This window comes from Chlorocebus sabaeus, chromosome 3 (assembly GCF_047675955.1).
Source record: "Chlorocebus sabaeus isolate Y175 chromosome 3, mChlSab1.0.hap1, whole genome shotgun sequence".
Taxonomy (NCBI): Eukaryota; Metazoa; Chordata; class Mammalia; order Primates; family Cercopithecidae; genus Chlorocebus; species Chlorocebus sabaeus.
In genome coordinates, this window is record NC_132906.1 from 7,846,849 (window position 1) to 7,871,414 (window position 24,566).

At 39.7% G+C, this 24,566-nt stretch overlaps 1 protein-coding gene across 1 annotated transcript; it reads left to right on the forward strand.

Moving 5' to 3' along the window:
- Positions 1–5,511: 5,511 nt before the first annotated feature.
- POMP (proteasome maturation protein) lies at positions 5,512–24,259 on the forward strand. The gene is made up of 6 exons (XM_007960033.3): positions 5,512–5,636; positions 8,862–8,959; positions 9,802–9,862; positions 13,757–13,858; positions 17,523–17,616; positions 23,385–24,259. Exons 1-6 carry the CDS (start codon positions 5,634–5,636, stop codon positions 23,450–23,452), a joined length of 426 nt encoding a protein of 141 aa, XP_007958224.3. The 5' UTR covers positions 5,512–5,633; the 3' UTR covers positions 23,453–24,259.
- The last annotated feature ends 307 nt before the right edge of the window (positions 24,260–24,566 follow it).

Below are 24,566 nucleotides of genomic sequence, written 5' to 3' on the forward strand. Positions count from 1 at the left end.
TGGTTATCTCTGGGTGATGCGTTCAAGTGTTCTCTATTTTCTTCTTGTTGCCTTTTGGTGTTGTCTGATTTTCTATAGTGAACACGCATTGCTTCTGGAAGAAAAAACAAAACAGTCAAATATACCAACCATACAATCAGAATGTCGTAGGCCATCTTCTTCAGCTCTCTGATTCTGCATCGACTTTCTAACTCTGAGTAAGATTAATGTAAACTGCTTTTGAGGTAGCCTGGTGTGTTTTGAATATAGGCTAAATTTCTTTCCTCAAGTCTGTATCTTCAGGGAATAAATTTTTGAATTTTCAAAATACAGATATTTCCACCAATTATTCCTGCCAGCGGAGGGGAATACTGACACTAGTATCCAAAAACATAAGGGAATTGAAACCATCATGTATACACGTATATTATATTAGGCTTTGTGAGGCCCTCCACATGATACTTTTGGCAGATATGCTTTCTGAATTACATTTTATTTGGCTAATATTAAAATTACTCCATGCTCCCACATGTGGGCTGGCAAATGATGGGAGATGGCTATGGTAAAGGAAAGAGGTATAGAATTTAAAATTCATTGCATATAATCTATGAGCTGTATGCTGTGCAGGCAAATGAATAGAGACTATGGTGAAAATATAAACCAATTTTGAGCACAGACAGACCTAAAACAGGGCTACAAAAGCATGAAAAATGGAATGCTAACTTGTGCCATGTCTGATGCAATGCAGATGTAAAGTAGTAAAATAAAACTCCTGGATTCCAAATAGTCTACTCTAGTACTTATTCTCAAAATCCGGCTTTTCATAATCAGAAGACACTCTTTTAAAAGCAGCTGCATCTGAAATCATAGCCAGTAAAATCATATTTCAGAAGAAATATGAAACACTCATCTCTTAGGGTTAAAGAAAAAGGGTCAAATGATATTTCTTCATCTCTTAACATGTAGGAAGGGGCTTGTAAAGAAGATTTGTAAATATGACTTACCCTAAATTATGCATAGTGAACCTTTCCCAACACTGCAAGAATTTAGATAATTTAAAGATTTGGATATATATATTTTTTTTTTTTGGGAAAATATATATATGTTTTATTATACTTTAAGTTCTAGGGTACCTGTGCACAACGTGCGGGTTTGTTACATATGTATACATGTGCCATGTTGGTGTGCTGCACCCATTAACTCGTCATTTACATTAGGTATATCTCCTAATGCTATCCCTCCCCCCAAGATATGAATATATTTTTTATAACTTATAGATTCTTTTCAGGCCCTCAAAAACCTAGTAATTTTCTTATCGGCCTTGCAGGGAAGCATAATTTCTTTATTTTTTTTTTGAGATTGAGTCTCGCTCTGTTGCCCAGGCTGCAGTGCAATGGCATGATCTTGGCTCACTGCAACCTCCGCCTCCTGGGTTCAAGCGATTCTCCTGCCTCAGCCTCCCTAGTAGCTGGGATTACAGGTGTGCGCCACCATGCCCGGCTAATTTTATATTTTTAGTAGACACGGGGTTTCACCATGTTGGCCAGGCTGGTCTTGAACTCCTGACCTCAGGTGATCCTCCTGCCTCAGCCTCCCAAAGTGCTGGGATTCCAGGCATGAGTCTCTGCGCCTGGCCTGTCTCCTGTTTCTAACAGTTGTATCTTTGTCCTTGATTCCCCCTCACACCTGTTCTGGGCATCTGAGACATCATTACCTCAATCATTCCTTCTTGCTGCTTCTCTCCCCTGCTGTCTTTACTCTTGCCCCCTCATCAACTCTTTCTAACATCTGCCTAACAAACTTTGGTCTGTCCAATCATGCACATGAAACAAAAACAAAACCCAACTTTCATTCAAACCAAAATCCTGTTTCTATTTTTTGAAATGGACAACTTTATGAAAAGAATGATCTACAAAATTTAGCTGCCGCCATTTTCTTCTTATAAATTCTTCATTCCTAACAATCTGGTTTATAGTTAAACTGCTCACCAGAAGATTATGCAAATGACATCCCATTTGCCAAACCCCACTGATCTTCCCATAATCGTATCTGACATCACTGGTCATTTCCTTATCTCAACATTGCATCTTCCTTAGCTCTGAGACATTTTCAGACCTCTCTTCTCTATGCCTCTTTCATGCCTCTTCCAGCTTCTCCAAAGTTCTAAAGAGACACCCACTACATACTAGATTTTAAAACCTTTCTGAATACCTGCCTTAAGTGTGCAAGGCAGTATGCTGTGGAGACAAAGCAGCTTTTAAGAGGGGTCTAACCAAGCAGGCTGCGTAATAGGGTTTGGCTGCCCAGGGCCAAGCTTAGGCAAATAACAGAAAAGGGCAAAGGGTAAGTGTAATTTCAGATCATTCGACAGCACTAAAATTTAGGTCAGAAGACCCAAATTCAGTTGACAAAATGAAGTACAGGAATAGCACCCAAACAGGGGACAGGTGAGGTAACAAATGGGGAAAGAGCTAGGAGGGAGGAGGGCTCTTGCCAGATGTGAACGAAGCTGAACTTGTCCTCAGTCGGCCTATCCATGTCACCAGACTGACTTCAGAGTAAAGTCAAAGACGACTACAAAAAGTAAAATAAAATAGGGTGCTTGTTCTCATATCATGCCTCAGTGTTTTCTGTGAAATGTGCATAATGATAGCATCTACCTCACAGGATTAATTGAAACAATATATGCAAAGAACTAAACCCTGGCCTGACAGGTAACAAATGTTAGCTATCATTATTAATATTCTATCCTCCAAGCTATTTAACATAAAGTTTAAGTAAATATAATTAAATCATTCCAGAATCAAATCTAATTTACTTCTTAAGTATTTAGCATACTCAAAAGTACCCCATATTAGTTAATACTGTAACAGACCATTTAAAATAGGATATAAACTTGAGTGTAAGACTCAAGGGGAATTTTCTCCTTGCTGAGCCACTAAAACAACTCTTCACACTGATCACCAAAAGCCTATTTTCAGGGCTTTAGGATCCCTTTTTAGCTTCTTTTTAACTACTTTCCAACTTCTCAATACTTTCTTGCCCTTTTGATTCTAAGATGGCATAGCCTGTAAAGCAGGCTCCCCTTCTTCCGGCTGTCTTCTGAAGTCTAGTATTTCTTAGGTTCACTCCTGCTTTTTCCTCTTTTCAAAACCTTTCCAATATGTGACACTACCTTAGCGTACCATTAGTGGCTTAAATGGTATCCTGGTTCCTACTTTCTCCTAATCTTAGTCTGTCCTTCATGCTGCCACCAGAATTTTTTTTTTTTAATGCCAAATGTTTGTGAAAAGACCTCCATTATCTCCTGTTGTCTATAAGAAAAAGCCCTAAACGTCAGCATGCTACACAAGGCCCTTCATTTTGGCCCCAACCTGTCCCTCCAACCTCATCTCATTTTGCTCCACCTGCTCACCCACAGCTCCAGCCACAGGGAAATGTTTTCCATTACTCAGATAACAGCATGACTTTTCACAAATCTGTTGCCTTTCCACATTCCTCTTCCGTGAATGCCGTTTTCTCCTGTTCCCAACAATGTTCTGGTTTAGCCCCTTTTTCTATCAAGCATTTATCATACTGTATTTTATTATTTTATTTTATTATTATTTGAGATGGAATCTTGCTGTGTCACCCAGGCTGGAGTGCAGTGGCGCGATCTCTGCTCACTGCAACCTCTACCTCTCGGGTTCAAGCGACTCTCCTGCCTCAGTCTCCTGAATAGCTGGAACTACTGGCATGCACCACGATGTGTGGCTAATTTTTTTTTTTTTTTTTTTTTGTATCTTTAGTAGAGATGGGCTTTTGCCATGTTGGCCAGGCTGGTGTTGAACTCCTGACTTCAAGTGATCTGCCTGCCTCGGGCTCCCAAAGTGCTAGGATTACAGGCATGAGCCACTGCACCCGGCCCATGCTGCATTTTAAGTATCTGTTTACATGTCTATTTCCCCAGGAAAATATAAGCATCTCAGGTACAGGGAAATGTCCTTTTCTTCTTTATAGCTCCAGAATCTAGTATATCAAGCAAATGTTCAATACATATTCATTGAACTGTGAGCAATCAGCAAACGTTAAAATGATTTTTAAAAAACGACTCGCAGTTTTACAATTTCTCAGTAGGTGGAACTGAAAGAAAAAAGATGCAAACGAAATACTCCAACTCAAATCTCAGGATTAATAACATGGTTATTTTGAAGGACCAGAAGACACCTAAAGGACAGCAGGGCAGAACACTTAACATCTGGAACTCCAAAGTCGTATGATCACGGCGGTAGATATAAATAACATACATGGCCTTATAATTTCCCTCTCTCTCTCAAATCCTTCCACGGCTTTTTAAAGACAAAGCCTCACCCTTAATCTTGCCTACAAAGGCTGAGTAAAAAACTTGTAGCTAGGTCCCATGATGCATGCCTGTAGTTCCAAGTACTCGGGAGGCTGCAGCAGGATAATCGCTTGAGCCCAGTAGTTCAACGCAGGCCTGGGCAACACAGCTAAACCCTACCAGTATTTAAAACAAACAAACAAACAAAAACAAAAAAAAAAAACCACTTGCCTCCATCTACTTACAACCTCATCTCACAGTACTCTCCACTTCACTTTCTGAACTTCAGCCAGACTTAGGCCTTTTTTCCAGTACCGTTTTTGCACAAGCAGATCTGCACGTAATGTTGTTTTAAATACCCTACTACCCCAAACTAGTTCGCTCTTATCCTTTGGCTATCAGTCCAAAGATTTTTTAAGGTGTCTCCATCCTGTGGTAGCAGACTATAAGTCTGTTTTATTACATTATATTTGAACAATACAGTATGAACAATACAGTATAGGGTTATGACCATGGATTCCAGACTCATAAATATGTCCCTAGGCATATTTATTTAACCTCTTCATGTCTCGGTTTCTTCACCTGTCAATTGTACTCGTAAGGTTATTGAAAAGATTAAAGGCGATAAAGGATGTAAGCCCTTAGAATTGTGTTGATATGCAGTTCAAAGAGCCCAACACAAGTCGGTCATGATCACATTTACTTAATTTGTAGTCTCTATCATCCCCTTCCTCCCCTCCAGCCCCCGGAGTACCCATGCTCCTCTAGCCCAGAGGACACACCTTTTTTGTATTCCTAGCCTCAGCACAGGGTTCGGAACATACCAGAATAATATGTATTTAAAAAATGACAAAAGCCTTGTGTCCCAATTTTGCTTCATTAGCCAAACGATCTTAAGCAAATCACTCAAATCACCTATGCCTCGATTACCCTTCTGTGAAATGTAATAGCTACCTCAGAGAGGTTTTGTGTTAAATAAGGCGATGTACCTACAAAAAGCACACTGCACATCTTAAAATGCCGTACAGACGGTAGATGTTTATTAATAAACCAGAGTCCGTGTCTTCCCTCCCCTCAGGCACGTCTCGTCCCGACCCCTCCCTCCTCCCAGCCCACACCCTTACTGCGCCCTTGGCCCTCGCTCCCTGGGGACTGCAAGCGTGGGAGCCTCGGCCCCGCGCAGCTCCCTCCAGCGTCCCGCGCCCTCCTTCCTTCCTCGCCCGGACGGACGCACTTCCGGCGGATGTGGGGGGGCAGCCCTCGGAAACGGAAGTGAGCAGCGGGGTCGACTGACGGTAACTGGGCAGAGAGGCTGTTCGCAGAGCTGCTGAAGATGGTGAGTGGGTGCCCGGGCGGCCGGAGTTCCACGCGGGCTCGGGACTGTGGCTCGGCAGAAACAGGCAGTAGCCTCCCAACCCGTCCCCGGGTGGCGGCGGCGGCGGCAGCGTGGGGCTGAGGCCGGCCCTGGGGCGCCATAATCTGTCGAGTCACGGGGTTTGGGTGGGTCGTGACTGTCGCCGGGACCCGGCTGCGGCACTGGTCCCACTAGCAGCGGTTCGGCTTCATCCTGCTCCTCTTAGCTCGGTTTGCGCCCTTCCATCCCTTAGACCCCAGCAGGCCCAGACCTCCTCCCCTTACTTGGCGCAGAAGTGGAAGAGGCAGCCGCGAAAGTGCAACGTTCTGTGGGGTGGCGCCGCCGACCCTTTCCTTGAGGGGTAACCTCTGAGAGCCCAGAGTCCTCAGACTCCTCATCTCCCCCAGTCCCCGCCCTTGTAACTGCCTGGTAACCAGCCCACAACTATAGGTCGCATTTGTGTAACGCAGCTTTGCTCTACAAACTTTTTTGAGAGCTTGTAGTGTGCTAAGTGTTAGAGGGGAAAAAACAGTTGCTATTCTGCGTTTGTCAGTATTGTTAGTACATCTCCTCCCTCCCTCTCCTCCCCACCACTTTCTCTTTCTTTTTAACTTAGAAGTTGTAATATTTGAGAAGAATACTGAGTCACCATTGCCACAGACTCTGATATTGGTACTGCTGGTAGGCCATCCCTCCAAATCTAGAAAGTTTCTGTTGGTAAATACTGCTAATCATTGTTTAAAAAGTTTTATAGGCACTCTCAAATGTAACTAATAGTTAGGTTTTCGTAGATTTGCCTTTCTCGGCTCCTTCCTTTATTAGAAACAGTGAGTACTAATCCTGATATTTTACAGAAGGAAATTGGAAAAAATGACGATAACAGAATCCAGAAGTCAGAATTCACGTTTTCTTTGTGCATTGAAACCTTCTGTCACTTTACAATAAAGCAGTCCAGAAGGAGGAGAATGTTCATATAGGGAAGTAATAGAAGATACATTTGGAAACCAACAATCACACGGCTCTGCTGAAGGTCCCCAACCTGTGGTGGTTCAACAATCTTCTGACTTTACGATGGTGTGAAATCCATACACAGTCGGTAGAGGCCATATTTGAGTACCCATTCGGTTTTTCACTTTCAGTACAGTATTCAATAAATTACATGAAATAACCCAATACTTTTTAATAAAGTAGGCTTTGTGTTAGATGATTTTGGCCAACTGTAGGCTAGTGTAAGTGTTCCGAGCACGTTTAAGGTAGGCTAGGCTAAAGCCTGATATTTAGTAGGTTGGGTGTGTTAAATGTGTTTTTGACTTTTGATATTTTCAATTTAAGATGGGTTTATGGGGAATTAACCCCATCATGAATCAAGGAGCATGTGTAGTCCTGGTAGGAGTTCAGCTCCTTGGTGCAGATGAGTAAACAAGGCCAGAGAGGTTGGTGCTTTGCTGGCAGTCACAAAGTAGGTTAGTGACAGTCCACACTGGAGTCCAGATTCTTTTCCTCGTCCACCATGGCTTCTTGTATGTAGGGGAGTTGGAACCAATTATGCAGGTTCTTTAGGTCCAGGCTAAGGAGTCTGAACTTTGTGCTTCACACATTGGTGAACCAACAAAGATTTTATAGCAGTTTTATTGGAGGAAGTTTCGTGCTTGAGGAAAACCTTGATATGCAGAACTGGAAAATGGGTGAGTCTAAAGGCAACAAGACCCAGTAGAATGCTGTTGAAATTATCCTTGCGTGATAGGCTAGGCAAGAGTGGTGTAATGAAGAAACCCTGAAAAGGATAAAATACCTGACCAAATCAAATATACAAACGAATTAAGAAATAGTTCAAAGCTGACTTCTCACAATATTTTCTCCTAGAATAATATAAAATTTGATACTAAACTACCTGTAGCTGTTTTACATTTTTCTGCAGAATCGCAGGGATATTGGACTTGAGCAACAAGTGATTTAAAGTTAGCGTCTTGGGCCATGCATGGCAGCTGACACCTGTAATTCCGTCACTTTGTAGGGTGCTGAGGCAGGAAGATCACTTGAGCACAGGAGTTCAAGACTAGCCTGGCCAGCATAGCTGAGACCTTATCTCCACAAAAAATAAAAAAATTAGCCAGGCATGGTGTTGCATGCTTGTAGTCCCAGCTACTTGAGAGGCTGAGGCGGGAGGATTGCTTGAGCCCGGGAAGTCTAGGCTGCAATTAGCCGTGATTGCTCAACTGTATTCCAGCCTGGATGACAGAGCAAGACCCTATCTGAAAAAGTAAATAAATAAATAAAGTTAGCATCTCGTGCTTTGCCTGTTGTAACACCATGTTTTCTTTGCTTGTTTGATGTATCTTCGTAAGATGAAGCCCTGGGAGGTAGACATGTATCTTCAGTATCTGGTGGAGTACCTGACACATAATAGACGGCTAATAAATATCTGGTGATTGTGCATTTCACTGTAGTGTAGGGTAATAATACGCCATACCAAATGCACTGTCTTTTTTGTTTTGTTTTGTACTATCCTGATTAGATACACATAGTTTTTATAGGTAGTGCCATCTTCATATAGAAACCAAACATTTTCTGAAATTCCCTTTTTTCCCCAGCTTCTCTGACTACTTTTGTTTAGCCATCCTGTCTGTTAATCCCATTTCTTTGTTGTTCTTTCTTGTCCTCAAGGAATAGTATTCCTGAGGATGCTGTCCTCAACTTTTTTTTTCTGTGTTAAACACTCTAACCTAAGGGAGAGGTTTTTCCAGTGGAAACAAATTCAGTCATGCCATAACCTTTCAGAGGCTGTCGGTTTCGGAATAAAACCCACATTTCTTTGCATGTAAGACATTGCACTTTTGTATTTCATCAGCCTTTACTTCTGCCTCACTGGAAACATACATTTAGCCAGTCATCTCAAACTGCCTGAAGCTTGTTCATTTATATTTTCATGGCTTTTTTCATGTTATTTTTTCCTGGAATGCCTTTCAAAGTGACAGCATTCAGAGATCACCTCGGGAATCCTTCCCACTCTTACATTTGTTATTTCATTGTACCATGTGTATCTCTATCATATCATAATGTTTAAGGCTTGCTGTAATTGTCTAGTGTGTGGACTCTTTGAGGGACTCTTATTTTTCTGTCTCTTACTTAAACAATATTTTTGACGTAGCTGCCTAGGTGTGTGTTTAAATGTTTTTCTGTTTAGTAATGTTTTTCTTTGTGTTGTAGAATACCAGGGGGCTTGGAGCCGAGCTCAAGGACAGTATTCCAGTTACTGGACTTTCAGCGAGCGGACCTTTTGAAAGTCATGATCTTCTTCGGAAAGGGTATATGGGGGAATTACGACTTTGATTTTGTTATGTTTCTGTGAATTATTTTTCACAATATTCTTTAAGTATTTCGATAGGCTATACGTGTGTATTTAGTTGGCAGATGGCAAGTAATACACCTTACGTGGGGTGCAGAGGGGAAGAGGCTTAGATATTTTCTGTAGTGGAAGAAGTATCTCATCAAAGTAGTAGGTTCTCAACGTAGGGCGTCCTCCTAGACGGTGGTGCCCATTAGCATGGTTTGGTAGGATTCTTTTTATTTATTTTTTTACTACTGATAACTTTGCCATTTGCCTTCTTGTCTTAACTATTAGAGTAATTCGCTTTTCTTTGGGAGGCGCTAGAACATAGCAGTTGAGAGATTAAACTCTGGATTCAGTCGGCCTGGGTTTGGATCCTGACTCTGCTATTTACTAGATGTGTGCCTTTGGACAAATCACATAATTAATGTCTCGGTGTCCTTACAGATAAAATAGGCCTAATAATAGTCTATTGTCTTACTTTGACGAATAAGCATAGATTCATTAAATTTCTTCTAGATGTAGCACCAGATTTTGGCAGGTTTTCCCTAGTGATTGAAGTCTTGACCACCAATGTCTATAATGGATACATTCTTAAATTATCATATAGTACTTTTTTTTTCCTTTTGGTGTATGGATCTATGAATTTTTAGCACATTTATCAATTCATATGACTGTCACCACAGTCAAGATACAGAACAGTTTTGTTACCCCAAAAAACTCTCTCATGCTATCCGTTTATAGATACGATTTTGAGCTGTGAGTATTGAGTGATATTTAATCTCCTTTAAATGTTTTTTTTTTTAAATTTCCTTTCAGTTTTTCTTGTGTGAAAAATGAACTTTTGCCTAGTCATCCTCTTGAATTATCAGAAAAAAATGTAAGTATATTATTGTGTCCTTATTTTTATTTTCCAATAGATAAATACTTTTAGTAATATTGTTTTCATTTTATTAAAACAATTTTGGTACTGAGGATTTGCCCATGAAGAATATGAGGCCTTATTTTCAAACCCCTTGTAGGATAGACTTAAAAATTATACTGTTCTTCTAAAGCTCCCTTTCTATGCATCCGTCCCTGCCTTTTTAATGTATATCTCCAAAGGGTGATCCACTTCTCCATTCCTCTCACAGGAATTTTCTCTTTTAATAATGCTGTTTCTTTTATGTTTTTTCCTGCCATTTTTGCTGTTGACTTCCAAGTTCATATCTCTAGTTTTGACCTCTTTCTCAAGTCCTGCATCTCCGAGTTACTGTAGGACACAGCCACTAGGCACAGTAGGTACTTTGATGAATATGACGTAATCCCCATCCTTAAAGAACTTAAAATTTAATGAGGAAGACAAGCAGTGGGTAGGAGAAGACTTCGTAAAATGCTAGAGAAGACCAAGGATGGGACAGCCACCTGTGCTTAGGGCTTTTTTGGAAGGCGTTATAGAAGAGGAGGGACTTCTGAAGAGTTTTAGATCAGAAAGTTTACTCCTAAAGAGAGGATAGCATGTATACATGTCCAAAACACAACTTAATGGATTCTTAAATAAGCATTTAGAGGAAGAAGAAAAAAGTTTCTGACTACTTGGGGAAGATGATGTAGTCATTAGGTAACAGAAAACTGGTCTGTATTTTTTGTTTGTTTCTTTCTTTTACTTTCTAATAAGAGGATAGATCTTCCTATAAGAAAGAGTGGAACAGAATGTAATTAAGAAATTGAAGTTCAAATTAGATGAGAAAAATAAAAAAGTTCCTAGTCTATTTAAGTGAATTCAGGTTTCAGGTGCAGAAGTTGACAACCCAGAGTATACTTAAAAGTATGTAAGTATGATTAAAAAGCACAGTTGATCATCTTTGAGAACTAATGGGAGAAATGATCATTGCTTGTAGATGGATACATATTCCACTTTTGTATAAAGGATCTTACTAAAAAATAAGATTGTGATAACACTGATCCCTGAAACCATTTCTTACGTGGACTGTTGAGTGAGCTGTGAGCATTTAATAAAGTTTAAGCGGTGATCATCAGCATCTGAATGAACTCAGCAAATTAATTTTAGTTCACTCTTTTACTAAATTGCCAAATGGGTCAGTCAAGGGATCAAATTACCTGACAAGGGATAAGATTGAGGATTATATGGTGGATTATGAACCAAGTGAAAGTAATGTAGGGTAAAATATATGAGGTCGATAACTACCCAGAGAACAGTGATTAAAGAATAGTCAATTTGGAGGGAATATTTCGATAGGACTTTTTGGCTTCTGTCTACATCTTAGGTACTCAGATGGACACATAGGAGGGATAAGTATTTTTCAAGGACTTGTGGGCAACCAAAGAAAGAATGTATATCAAGTTTTTGGAAAAAAGGTTGAGAAGGATAGTTCATTCTGGTGAATAATTGAACTATATCATGATGATAAAATAGACCAAAGTCTAGACCAAAATTTAAGAAAAACATTTATAGAGGTGAGTGTGAACTTCTGCATTTGGATTCGAAAAATGAGTTCTACACCTTTGGGCAGGGTAAAGTGACTTGCTGTGTAAAACTTGACTATTTTAATTGGCTGTAGATTACATTAGTTACTAAAAAGAAAGGTTAATGCAGTCTTGGGCTTTGTTAATAAGATGGGGCTCAAATCAAGGGAGATTATTTTATTTTCCTGTGTATTACTCTGGCTATTAGATTTGGAATATTGGTTTAGTTCTAAGCAATACATGTTAAGAGAAACTGACAAATCTGAGTGAGACTGGCCGGAACTGTGAAGAATCTAGAAACTTCAGAGATCTTTTTGAGACTTGACTTATATCTACTGTGTCTCTTCTTTAATCATTTAGCCAGCTAATGGCAGTCTCACTCTTTATGTGACACTTATTATTATAAATCCTTTAGCATGGATTGTGTAGTTGAACTATTTGGGCATTCCACTTTGCTAAGTAAACTTGGGGCATATTGCTTGGTTTTCTTTAAGCCTTAGTCTTCTCATCTGGAGTTAGTAGTAGCCCATCCTTGGCATATTGCTGGCCTCTAGTAGCTCTGCATGATTGGGAGCTTGAGTGGTGATAGTAAGGGAAGATGACCATCATCATTTGTACCAGTGGTTCTCAACTAGGGGAGGATCGTCCTCCTGCCCCCTACGAGGGAACAGTTGGCAAAGTCTGAGGACATTTTAGGTTGTCACCAGTGGTGCGGTGGGGGTGGGGAGATGTAATAATGGCATCTATTGGGTAGGGGCCAGGGATGCTACCAAACATCCTACAGTGCCCAGGACAGCCCGCCACAGTGAAGAATTATCTGGCCCAAGAAATCAGTAGTGTGGAGGGTTGAGAAGCCCTGATCTATACATAGTGTCTTCCAAACTGGATTATAGTCTTCTCCAAGGTAGACTGTTCAGTTTTGTTGTGTTGTGTGTTGCCACAGAGCCTAATTTTGCACACAGTTGCTAACTTAACATGTTGATTGATAATTATAGTATTAATATCACATTACAAGATGGCTATATTCATCAAAATTTACATACATTGAATTTTGAATTTTTATACATAAAATTACATTTACTGCTGGGTGTGGTGGGGTGTGCCTGTAGTCCCAGCTGCGTGGGAGGCTGAGGCAGAGGATTGCTTGGGCCTGGTAATTCCAGGCTGTAGTGCTCTATGATCGTGCCTGTGAATGGAGCGCCACTGCGCTCCAGCCACATAGCAAGACCTGTCTCTTAAAATAAAATTGTATTATGAGGATAGACCAATATTTAAAGCAAACCCTTCACTTAGAACTTCAGATCATATACCCATAATAAAATACTGCAGGTTTTCCCTAAGGACCATCTGTCAAAATTTGCTATGTCAAGCTAAAGTAATTAAAAAGCATTTTGATTGTCACCTTACTTTCAAACTTCATAGTCATATCCCAAGTAGGTGCTAATCTCAATATATTTTTGATTAAAATTACCTTTTTTATTACTGTTAGAAGACAATGTTATCAAGAGAGTAGCATATAATAAAAAATAATGACAAGAAGTGACTTTACTTCATTATAATCACCTTAGCTCAGACAAATCTTTGTAACAGTCTGTTTGCATATCACATTCACTATCCTTAGGAGCCATTTTTGGAAACTGTTTTAGAATCCATGAGTCAAGTTGATTCATTTTGCCTGAAATACATTAAGTTATGGTCAAAGTTCACTAAATGTAATATCAGTACTTAGTAAAAGTATGATTCCAGGAAAAAAAATTTACCCAATACAAATTGAATAAACTTTTGAGAGATGTTTGTTTTTCCCCAAGGCAAATGCCAAAAATAAGTGGAGTTTATAATTTAATTAATGGGATGATTTAGTGGTTGGATTATTTCTTTTGCTGAATTCTTTTAAATATATACCTTCACACTTAGAAGTTAACTATTTTTGTCAGTGCATGTGACATTTTCTGGATCTCAAATTATGCCTTTGCTAGTTTTGCAGTACTTTTAATCAAAAGCACTAAAATATGATTATGTATTGTAAATCTACTCCTGAAATAGGAGACACATTCCTTAATTTATTATGTTTATAAATTTGGAATTTTGGTAGTAATTTTACACTCGTAAAAGTACACCTGCATGCTAAATAAAATATAGACATATGTGATCTAAACTTTATCAGAAAAAATTACTAAAAATACTTAGTTTTTATTGCAGGTATGGATATTAAAATTCTTCATCTATTGTGTTATATATATGCCACTTGCTAATTGTTTTGAAAGCAGAGCATTGAGTGTAACATTTAAAATTACATTGTCTTTTGTAGTTTCAGCTCAGCCAAGATAAAATGAATTTTTCCACATTGAGAAACATTCAGGGTCTATTTGCTCCACTAAAATTACAGATGGAATTCAAGGCAGTGCAGCAGGTGAGTTGATGGATCTCTGTTACATATGTGTCAATATCATTCATGAGGACTCTTCTGTTTTCATAACAGCTATTTATACCTTATCTACCTTACAACCTATTCTACTTCCCTCTCCCTTTTTAGGATATGACCTTGATTTCTACTTCATAGAGGGAAAAAAGAAGTCATTAAATGGAAAACTTCAAATTACAGGCTCAGTGTCTGAAAACTAACTGCATCTGCTTTCATGTTTTTCTGTTTTTTTTTTTTTTTTTTTTTTTTTTTTTTCTAAGGGATTACATTGAATTTGAGATCCCTGTAAGAATATCCAAGTGGAGGTGTCAAGTATACAATTTGTATATAGTTGGATATAACTGTTGCTAAGGAACAAGTACTTGGAAAATATCCTTCCAATTTTTTAAGAACTGCCCTCCTACCTGTGCTTTGGATAATATCCTGTTACATTACTTCAGGAAAATCCCTTTATCAGTGATCCTTTCTAAAGCTAGTATCTTCAACCTCTCTCTGCTTGCCCTGTCTCAGCAGTAGCATTTTAACCTCTGTTGTCTTTTAAAACAAAAAAAAAATTGTATCAATTTCAAATTCCTTTATAGTAACTTGTCTCTCATTGAGTGTGCTTTTGCTTCTTGAAAAGTTGTCTACATTTGCTTTCTGTACTCCTTTCCCTCCTATTTATTTAACCCACTATTTCTGTCTCCCATGACACCAATGAAGCTGCTCCTGAACAATGTGGACATTTTTACCTTCACTTTACTTGATCTCCCTGTAGCATTTGACACTAATAGTGGCTTCTTCCTCTTTCCCTTGGCTTTTACTTTTTTACTTTGTGTTTATTTTTTTGAGACGGTCTCATTCTGTCATCCAGGCTGGACTGCAGTGGTATGATCATAGCTCACTGCAGCCTCGAACTGCTGGGCTCAAGCAATCCTCTTGCCTCAGTCTCCTGAGCAGCAGGGTCTACAGTCACGTGCTACCTTGCCTGGCTAGTTTTTAACATTATTATTATTATTTGTAGCTCTTGCTACATTGCCTAGGCTGGTCTTAAACTCCTGGCCTCAAGCTATCCTCCCACCTCCTTGGCTTTTAGAACACCACACTTTCCTGATGACCTTCTTTCTGAATCCTTATTCTCAGGTGTCTCTGTGTAGGTTCCATTTGTTTTGTCTGTTTCCTAAAATGCCAGTTTTGTTAGTGCCCCATCTCTAGTCCTTTCCTCACCCTGTTTCCTACTTGTGGCTTTAGTTATCAGTTATATGTTGATGATTCCAACTGGGCCTGGTGCCTCAAGCCTGTGATCCCAGCACTTTGGGAGGCCAAGGTGGGTGGACCGCTCGAGCTTAGGCCTTCAAGACCAGCCTGGGCAACATGGCGAAACCCCATCTCTACAAAAAAAAAAAAAAATAGAACAAATGTGCCAGCCTTGGTGATGCACACCTATAGTCCCAGCTACTCAGGCGGCTGAGGTGGGAGGATCATTTGAGCCCGGGAGTTGGAGGTTGCAGTGAGCTGAGATCGTGCCATTGTACTCCAGCCTGGGTGACAGAGTGAGACTCCATCTCAAAACATAAAATATGTTGTTGACCCCAAAGTTACAATTTTCATGAGCTATAAACCTATAAACTTTTCCAATTGGAAGTCCCACAGGCATCTCCAGTTTTACATGGTCAAGTACAGAATAACTCATAATCCCCCACATACTCCTTATCCCATATGAATAGGTTCTGCCTAAGGCAGAAATTGGATAATTAGCCTTGGTTATGTCACCTAGCACCCATCCTAACCTCCTCCCCTGTTCCCCGAAATCATTTATTCAGTTTATTACTTGCTCTCCCCACCATTGCTACTACGTTAGTTCTTGCCCCTGCCAGACTTCATCTGGATTACTGCAGCACTCATCCCTGCTGCCCCTCCAATCCTTGTTAACACTCTAGTCAGAAACTTCATATCCTCTTAAACGACTTGCAGTTTCCCAGTTCATTAGGTTCTTTCACGGTTAGGCATTTGCACACATTTCTCCTACTGGTGTGGATTCCTTTCTCTGACCGAGCTAAATTGTCTTTTTCAATAAATTCTGTTGGCCATGGGGGGTGGCTGGCTCATGCCTGTAATCCCAGCACTTTGGGAGGCCAAGGCAGGGTGGATCACCTGAGGTCAAGAGTTTGAGACCGGCCTGACCAACATGTTGAAACCCCATCTCTACTAAAAGTACAAAAATCAGCTGGGTGTGGTGGCACACACCCGTAATCCCAGGTACTCGGGAGGCTGAAGCAGGAGAATTGCTTGAACCCAGGAGGCAGAGGTTGCAGTGAGCCAGAATCACACCATTGCACTCCAGCCTGGGCGACAAGAGCAAAACTCCATCTCCAAAAAAAATAATAATAAGATAAATTCTGCTAATGCCATCAATTGTATTTGGCTAAGTCATTCTGGAAGCTACTTGTTTTCCAAAGATAAAGCTCTTAAAAAGCATGGTTTTAAGTCAGAGCGACCTAAGGCTGAATCTTGGCTTATCCATCTACTAGTCTTAAGAACTTGAGTAAGTTGGAGAACTTTCTGAACCTCAGATTTTTTAATTTAATGTGAAATAAGGAGAACAGTAAGAGTAGGATAGGATTATTCTGAAGGTTAAATGAAATTACGTTTGGCACAAAATTGTTAGCTTCCCTTTTTGTTTTCCTCTTACTCAGATTTCAACTACAGATTGCTCAAATTTTGGACTTAAGGTTTTGATACCATTTGATCTAAATATCTTTGCCCAGAATTCTTTTTTTTTCTTATCTCTATACTTTCGCAGTTTTGGGTTGTCAAGATGTATGACAGCTGCCTGCTCCTCCCTGCTTTTGATGCATTCTTAGGACTGTACCTCTGATCTAACTACAAGACCCCTTGCTGTCTGGTTTAATTTACAGGTTCCTATTTTTGTTTCTTCCTCTTCCTCCTCTTTCCTCCCACTTCCTTTTTTTTTTTTTAGGTTTGACAATCTAGAGAAATTTTTCCACACTATAAAGATTTTAAATATCTCTATAGGACATTAGTAATTGAAAATAATATATTTAGTCTGGATACATTTTGTGGAGGGGGGAGAAATGTGAGAAACTGCCCTCTTAGATTCTAAAGGTACGATTATTTTTAAAATGCTAATATCATTTAGTCAAAGACCACCTATTTTGGTAGTCTTTGGCAATATCTAAAATTATCTGCATTAGCTGGTTTGGTGACATGGACCTGTAATCCCAGTTTTAGTGGGAGGATCACTAGAGCCCAGGAGTTTGAGACCAGCCTAGGCAACCTATTGAGTTGGACTTTTCTTCAGGAATTTGATCATCCCACATATATCAGGAATGAGGTGTGATGTTAAGCTCTGGGGTTTTGCATTTCATCACATGGTATGTGCCGTAGTTTTCCTGAGTAGAAACAAAGCCTCAAAATACATGCATACCAGGTAGGATTATTAAGTGTTAATGAAAAGTATAATTTCAGTGTCTTTACAACTTAGTTTGTGTCTAAAATATAAACTAGTATTTTTTTCCCCTTGTTAAATTGATCTTTTATTTGGTTTTGTGAAATTTCAAACAAAGAATAAAGAACATGAAATTAGACTATATATTCTGTCATTTTCCCCTAAGTTTTTTCTAATCTTGTCCCTTCATACTTTTCCCCAAAGGTTCAGCGTCTTCCATTTCTTTCAAGCTCAAATCTTTCATTGGATATTTTGAGGGGTAATGATGAGACTATTGGATTTGAGGATATTCTTAATGGTAAGTGTCATTCAGCACCTTTTTATGGAGCTGTTGTAATTTAAAAGGCAAACAACTGCAAAAAGAATAGGCAAAATTCTTGTCCTCATGGAACTTACAGCTGATTGGGTTAACTTTGTTTTTTCATTGCATTAAGATAAAATCTAATGCTAGTAACTATTCTTCAACTGTTTTTGAAAGTGAAGATTTGCTGGGTGCGGTGGCTCACGCGTAATCCCAGCACTCCAGCACTTTGGGAGGCCGGGGTGGGCAGATCACCTAAGGTCAGGTGTTTGAGACCAGCCTGGCCAACATGGTGAAACCCTTCTCTACTAAAAATACAAAAATTAGCCGGGCATGGTGGCAGGCACCTGTAATCCCAGATACTTGGGAGGCTGAGGTTGCAGTGAACCGAGATCGTGTCATGCACTCCAGCCTGGGTGACAGAGCAAGACTCCGTCTCAAAAAGAAAAAAAGGGAAAATTATTTATGAAATTCTAAGGGTGTATAGTCATTTCAGTCTAGTAATGGTGGTTATTCACTTCATGTCCTGAGCTTCAAGCGTAATATGTCAGTCTAATATTCCTAGGGTAACTTAAACAGTGATAATTATTACAGAATTCACATTGTTGGGATGTGACTGGTGGTGGTTTTGTTTGTTTAGTTTGATTTTAGGGTTTTTATGACTAGTATTGTAAACAAGTGGAAGATAAATCTTTCTTTAAAAAGTAGCCCCCAAAAAACGTAATTTTTGTACTTTTACAGGTGATAAATAGGGAAGAGGAATCTGTCTTTTTTTTTTTTTCGAGATGGAGTCTTGCGCTGTCACCTGGCTGGAGTCCAGTGGCGCGGTCTCGGCTCACTGCAACCTCCGCCTCCCAGTTCAAGCAATTCTCCTGCCTCAGCCTCCCGAGTAGCTGGGATTACAAGTGCCCACCACCACACCCAGCTAATTTTTTTATTTTTAGTAGATACGGGGTTTCACCACGTTGGCCAGGCTGGTCTTGAACTCCTTACCTTGTGATCTGCCCGCCTTGGCCTCTCAAAGTGCTAGGATTACAGGTGTGAGCCACTGCACCTGGCCAAATCTGTTATTTTAAATAAAATTCCCTGAATAATTGTAAATGAATTTAAGTAAGAACAATGCATGCAGCATCCTCTATTTTTTCTGGTCCTGAGGAAGATAAATAAATACAATCCTGTCCGATGCTGCCTCTGCTCACTATGCCCCAACAGTGCAGGAGAAACAAAAATATCCACCAGGATTAAGTTTTATTAGTTTTGCTTGGCTGCTGATGTCCGGTAAGGAAATGCTGTGGACATAACAGAAGTCTAGTGAGCCTCCTTTGAGAATCTTCCCTGAGGGAGCATTTTCGATGCAGGAAAAGCTGGGATTCTTAAGCTTTTACATTGAACTTAGACCTTATTTAAAACTACTGAGGTGATATAGTTCAGGTCTTTAGTTATAAAAGCATTCATTTAAAAATCTGCTTCTGTAATTCTGTATAAAGAAAGAGAGAGGGACTTAGGAACATTTATCTAGTCAGTCAAATATTATGTGTCAGGCACTGGGCTAGGCTCTGAATATACAACTGTGAACAAAACAAATATCTGTGCTTTCAAATGGAGATAAACACATTAACACAAATATACAATTTGGTAATTCTAGGAATAAAAAGGATGTTTTTGGGTTTGGAGGGCACATACCTCTGGGAATATAACACATAAGTTGATTCCTGAAAGAAACATGAAATCATTGACCTAGAAGTAGTGGGAGAATATTTCAGACAGAAGAGATCAGTATGTGCAGGGTCTGTAACCTGAGAACAGCTGAAGAACTCTGAACAGTTTGAGATCTTACTCTACTTTCAAGCTAACTTGTTAACCTGCCATGAATTCACGAATGCTAACAGAAGACAAGAGACTCCTAAAGGACAGTTTCTTACTCATAGCAGTAGCGTAGCCAGAGTGTCCGCATTTCTTTTGGTTCCCTTAGCCCTGCTTCCTATGGGGCAGCTAAGAAGAGGGTAAGGTGATGCCTTGTACATTGAGTGTGTTATGTTAGAGGAAAGGAACTCCAAGTTCAGGCCACCTCAGCCTTATAACTGGCAGTCAACCTGCCTGTCCTGTGCTGCTTTGTCTTCTGAGGCTGAAACGGCTTTGGAAAGATAGCCTAGAACAAAGGCAGTTTAGTGCGTCTGCTCCCAGCTTGCAGAATGGAGAGACCAATAGAGAACTGTCTCCCAGCACTTTAAGAAGGCCCATATAGCTGACATGTTTTGAGTAAAGTAGAGAATAGAATAAGGTTGAGATCAAAAAGCTAAGCAAGGAACAGATGAACCAGGGCCTACAGACCACGAAAAGAAGTTTAGAATTTCTTCAGAATGCAGCAGAAGGCCATTGAGCAGTTTTAAGTAAGGATGTAATGTGATGGAATTACATGTTTAAAAAGGTCATTAGCGGCTGGGCGCGGTGGCTCACGCTTGTAATCCCAACACTTTGGGAGGCTGAGGTGGGCGGATCACGAGGTCAGGAGATCTAGACCATCCTGGCAAACACAGTGAAACCCCATCTCTACTAAAAATACAAAAAAATTAGCCGGGCATGGTGGCGGGTGCCTGTAGTCCCAGCTACTTGGGAGGCTGAGGCAGGAGAATGGCGTGAACCCAGGAGGCGGTGGAGCTTGCAGTGAGCGGAGATCACGCCACTGTCCTCCAGCCTGGGCAACAGAGTGAGACTCCGTCTCAAAAAAAAAAAAAAAAAGGTCACTACCTGGCCAGGTGTGGTGGCTCACATCCATAATCCCAGCACTTTGGGAGGCAGAGGTGGGAGGATCAGTTTAGCCGAGGAGTTTGAGACCAGCCTGGGTAAGATGAGACCCTGTCTCTACAAAAATGTTTTTAAAAATTAATTGGGCATAGTGGTGTGTGGCTGTAGTCCCAGGTACTCGGGAGGCTGAGGCAGGAGGATCACTTCAGCCCAGGAATTTGAGGCCACAATGAGCAGTGATCATACCAGTGTACTCTCTAGCCTGGGCAACAGAGTGAGACCCTGTCTCGAAAAAATAAAAAATAAGCCACTTGCTATCTTGTGGGCATCTTTTAAAATTCATTCCTTGTGTCTCTCTAAAGTAGCTATTAGGGAAAAATCACCTGTTTAGGTAGATGAATTTTTTTTTTTTTTTTTTTTGAGACAGAGTCTTGCTCTGTCACCCAGGCTGGAGTGCAGTGGCGCGATCTCGACTCACTGCAACCTCCAACCTCCCGGGTTCAAGCGATTCTCCTGCCTCAGCCTCCCAAGTAGCTGGGATTACATTTGCCCACCACCACGCCCGCCTAATTTTGTATTTTAGTAGAGTCAGGGTTTCACCATCTTTGTCAGGCTGGTCTCAAACTCCTGACATCCGGTAGTCCACCCACCTCAGCCTCCCAAAGTGCTGGGATTACAGACGTGAGCCACCACGCCCGGCCAGGTAGATGATTTTTATCACAATGAGACCACTGTATTTGGGGTAGTTTTTTTCTTGTGGGAACTGTGACTGCATAGTATATGGATAACTTAGGGCTTCACCTTAGGGACCTGAATTAGCTGTTCCTTTCTGCTTCAAATAGTTTACCCTCATTTTTCAGATCCCAACCGAAGTATTACTTTTTCAGAGTCCTCCGTTAACTACTGTTAGTCTATTCTTGCATTGCTATAAAGAAATACCTGAAGCTGGGTAATTTATAAAGAAAATTTAATTAGGCTTATGGTTCTTCAGGCTGTACAGGAAGCATAGTGCTGCTATCTGCTTCTGGTAGGGGCCTCAGGAATCTTACAACCATGGCAGAAGACAAAGGGGGAGCCAGTGAATTATATGGCAAGAGGGAGCAAGAGAGTGAGAGGGGGCTGCCACACAGCTAAACAACCAGAACTTGTGTGAACTCAGAACAAGAACTCACTTATCCAGGGGGGTGGAGCTAAACCATTCATGAGGTATTCAACCCCATGATCCAGTTACCTCTCTCCAGGGCCTGCCTTCAACACTGGGAATCACATTTCAACGTGAGATTTGGAGGGGACAAACATCCAAACCATATCAACTACCTGATCTAAAGTAGTCCCTGCTCTGTCACCCTACCTTATATTAATTCTTTGCATAACACTTATCTGATATTTTTCTTATTTATTATATGTCCAACTTAAATATACATGTCAGGAGAGCTGGAGATTTTTTCTTGTTAACTGTTGTGTTCCCAGTACCTGATAGGGTGCTTGATCCATAGTTAAAGGTCTTGTTGACCACATTCTTACCACCTTTGACACAAAACACAGTGTTAAGTCTGTAATCAGAGAGTAGCTTGTTAATCTAAATACTTTGTAAAGACTATAACAGTATTGGAGATGATGGCGTTTTTGCCTGCTTATCAGTGAAGTACTTAGGCAAGTTAATCCTGTACATTTTACAAGATTAAGAAGGACATATAAGTACACTAGTAAAATCAAAAATGTACTTTTTCTTAATGCTGGAAGGGGACTTTCATGTACTCTAATCCCCTAACTGGAATATGAGTAAATGGAAGCTCACAGAGGCTCAGTCCCACTCAGAGTCTCATGGCGAGCTCTTGGTACAACAGGTGCAAAACCCGTCTCCCGCCAGTGCCTTGCTTACATGATGTGCTGTCTTTTGGTGCAAGTGATTTATTTAATAAATACATTTTATTAAAGAAGCTTTAAAAAGCATGGTGTGGAAGAAAGCTTAGTTACATAAATGAGTATATTCTTTGTGCAAAAATTTGAAATATTACCATTGAAACTTAGATTTTCTGTAATGACCCTCAATCCCATTTTTCTTGTTCCCTAATTACCTACTCTTTTAGTTTGGTTTAGTCTGTCCTTCCAGACTGTTCTACGTGTCTTTCTACAAATACTAACATATATAGTCGAAAAATAGTTGACATTGCCTTTTTTTTTAAGTTGCGGTTTTGAGTGCCTTTTATATACACAGCAATTTATTAATCTCCAGTCTCTTAGGAGATCCAGTGAGGAAACATCCACATTGGTTTCACTGAACTGTTTGTTCCTCTTGGTAGCTGCCATTATTATGTGCAGGGTTATTCATTCTTAGAAAGTGATTTTATGATTTAGTTCATTAGGTTTTTATTCTGTTTCTAGTCCTATGTTGAGGAGTAGAGGACAAAGAAAAAGACTCTGTCTTTAGGAAGCTTACTCTTGGTAATAATTTTAAAAGTTCTTTTAGGTTTATAAACACGGTTAAAATAATACTTTTGTCTGACTCATCTGTAAACATAAAAGTGACGATTTTTAAAGGTTTTCTTTTTTAAGAATTCTTACTTACATTTGTGTGTATACAACAGGTCAGAAGACGATACAGATAAAACGTTTTTGTGAATTAAGAGATTGTTTCCAGTCATGTGGGAAGCCACTAAAAAACTTAAGAACTTTGAAAAAAGAAAACTTTGTCAATCTTTTTTCTTTTTAAATCTGCTATTTTGAGATATTATTGGCATACAGTAGAGTACACCTGTTTTTAAGTGAACAGTTCTGTGAGTTTTAATCAACATAGAGCCAGGTCTCCTAAATAAAGGAGTAAAATGTTTTCATTGCCTCACAAAGTTCTCTTGGTCCCTTTGCAGTCAGTCACCCCACTCCAGCCCCAGGCAATCACTGGTTTGTTTTCTATAACTTTAAGTTAGTTTTCACTGTTCTGGATTCTCATGTAAGCGGAATCATTGAATTTATCTCTTTTTTGAGAGTCTTTTAAAATATTTGTTTTTGTTTGCTTTCAGATCCATCACAAAGTGAAGTCATGGGAGAGCCACACTTGATGGTGGAATATAAACTCGGTTTACTGTAATAGTGTGCTGTTCATGGAAACTGAGGGCTGCATCTTGTTTATAGTCGTCTTTGTACTGTAATTTGATGTACACAACATTAAAAGTACTGACACCTGAGAATTTCTGCTCAAGTAGCATCAGTGATCATTTAAAATTTGGGGGCATCTTTGGTTTACAGCCATGTGACAGTTAAAAGCACTAAAGGGGAATCATGTTAAAGCTCTTAAATTATATTAAAACAATAGCCTTTGTCTTTAAAAAAAATGTTGCTCATGAATATTATAAAATAATCTACAGGTTTCAATTCTACCTGTTTTCTAAGTTTTCTGTAAACTTCGTTTTGAATAAGCATAAGCATTTGAGTCTGTAAACTTTGTAGTAACATCTTTCAGAATAAACATTTTTAATTGATTTCAGTGGCAACTCTTCAAATTGAGTACAATATGAGATATATCAGTATCATCCATTAACACTCATAAGAATAATATTTACTGTCTCAGTGCTATTTTAGGGTTATAGCTATTCTTTGATTCAGGGTTGAACAGTAGAAGTTCCAAAGTTTTGATTTTGGTCTGGTCTTTAAGTGAAAAATTAAAGCAACCGGTAGATGTAGGTTAAACTTTTACTTCATAGACTTATTATGTAATTAATATATTACCAAGCAACACTGTTAAAGAAAAGTAAAACTCATTTTTTCTTGTTGTTAATTTAGATATGACAAGATACCATAAGATATTCTGTATGAAGTTGGTATATACAAGTTTACATTTTTAGAACATGAGTGAATGGGTCGTCTTTTACAATTAAAAGTATATTTTGATTATCCATTTCTTGGGAGCATCTCTGATTAGATAATTACTGATGTGAAACGTTTGGCAATGTCTAGAGACATTTTTGGAGTCACAGCTTTGGGGGTGGGGCTGCTACTGGCATCCAGTGGGTAGAGGCCAGGAATACAGCTGAAGATCCTACAGTGCGCGGAACCTCAGCATCCATTGATGGTCTTGTAACTAGTTGAAGACACTAAAGGGAAATGAATTTAAAACTCACAGTTTCTATTTGTACAGTAGCATTCTATGTCTTTAAAAACCTTAGGAACATTCTAAAACCATCTACATACAGTTTGCACTCTGC

Bases quoted from the DNA above. Each gene is read 5' to 3' on its own strand.
- POMP (XM_007960033.3), top strand. The intron at 8,960-9,801 runs GTATATGGGGGA...ATTTCCTTTCAG, and splicing joins CATGATCTTCTTCGGAAAGG to TTTTTCTTGTGTGAAAAATG. The intron at 17,617-23,384 runs GTAAGTGTCATT...GTTTGCTTTCAG, and splicing joins ATTTGAGGATATTCTTAATG to ATCCATCACAAAGTGAAGTC.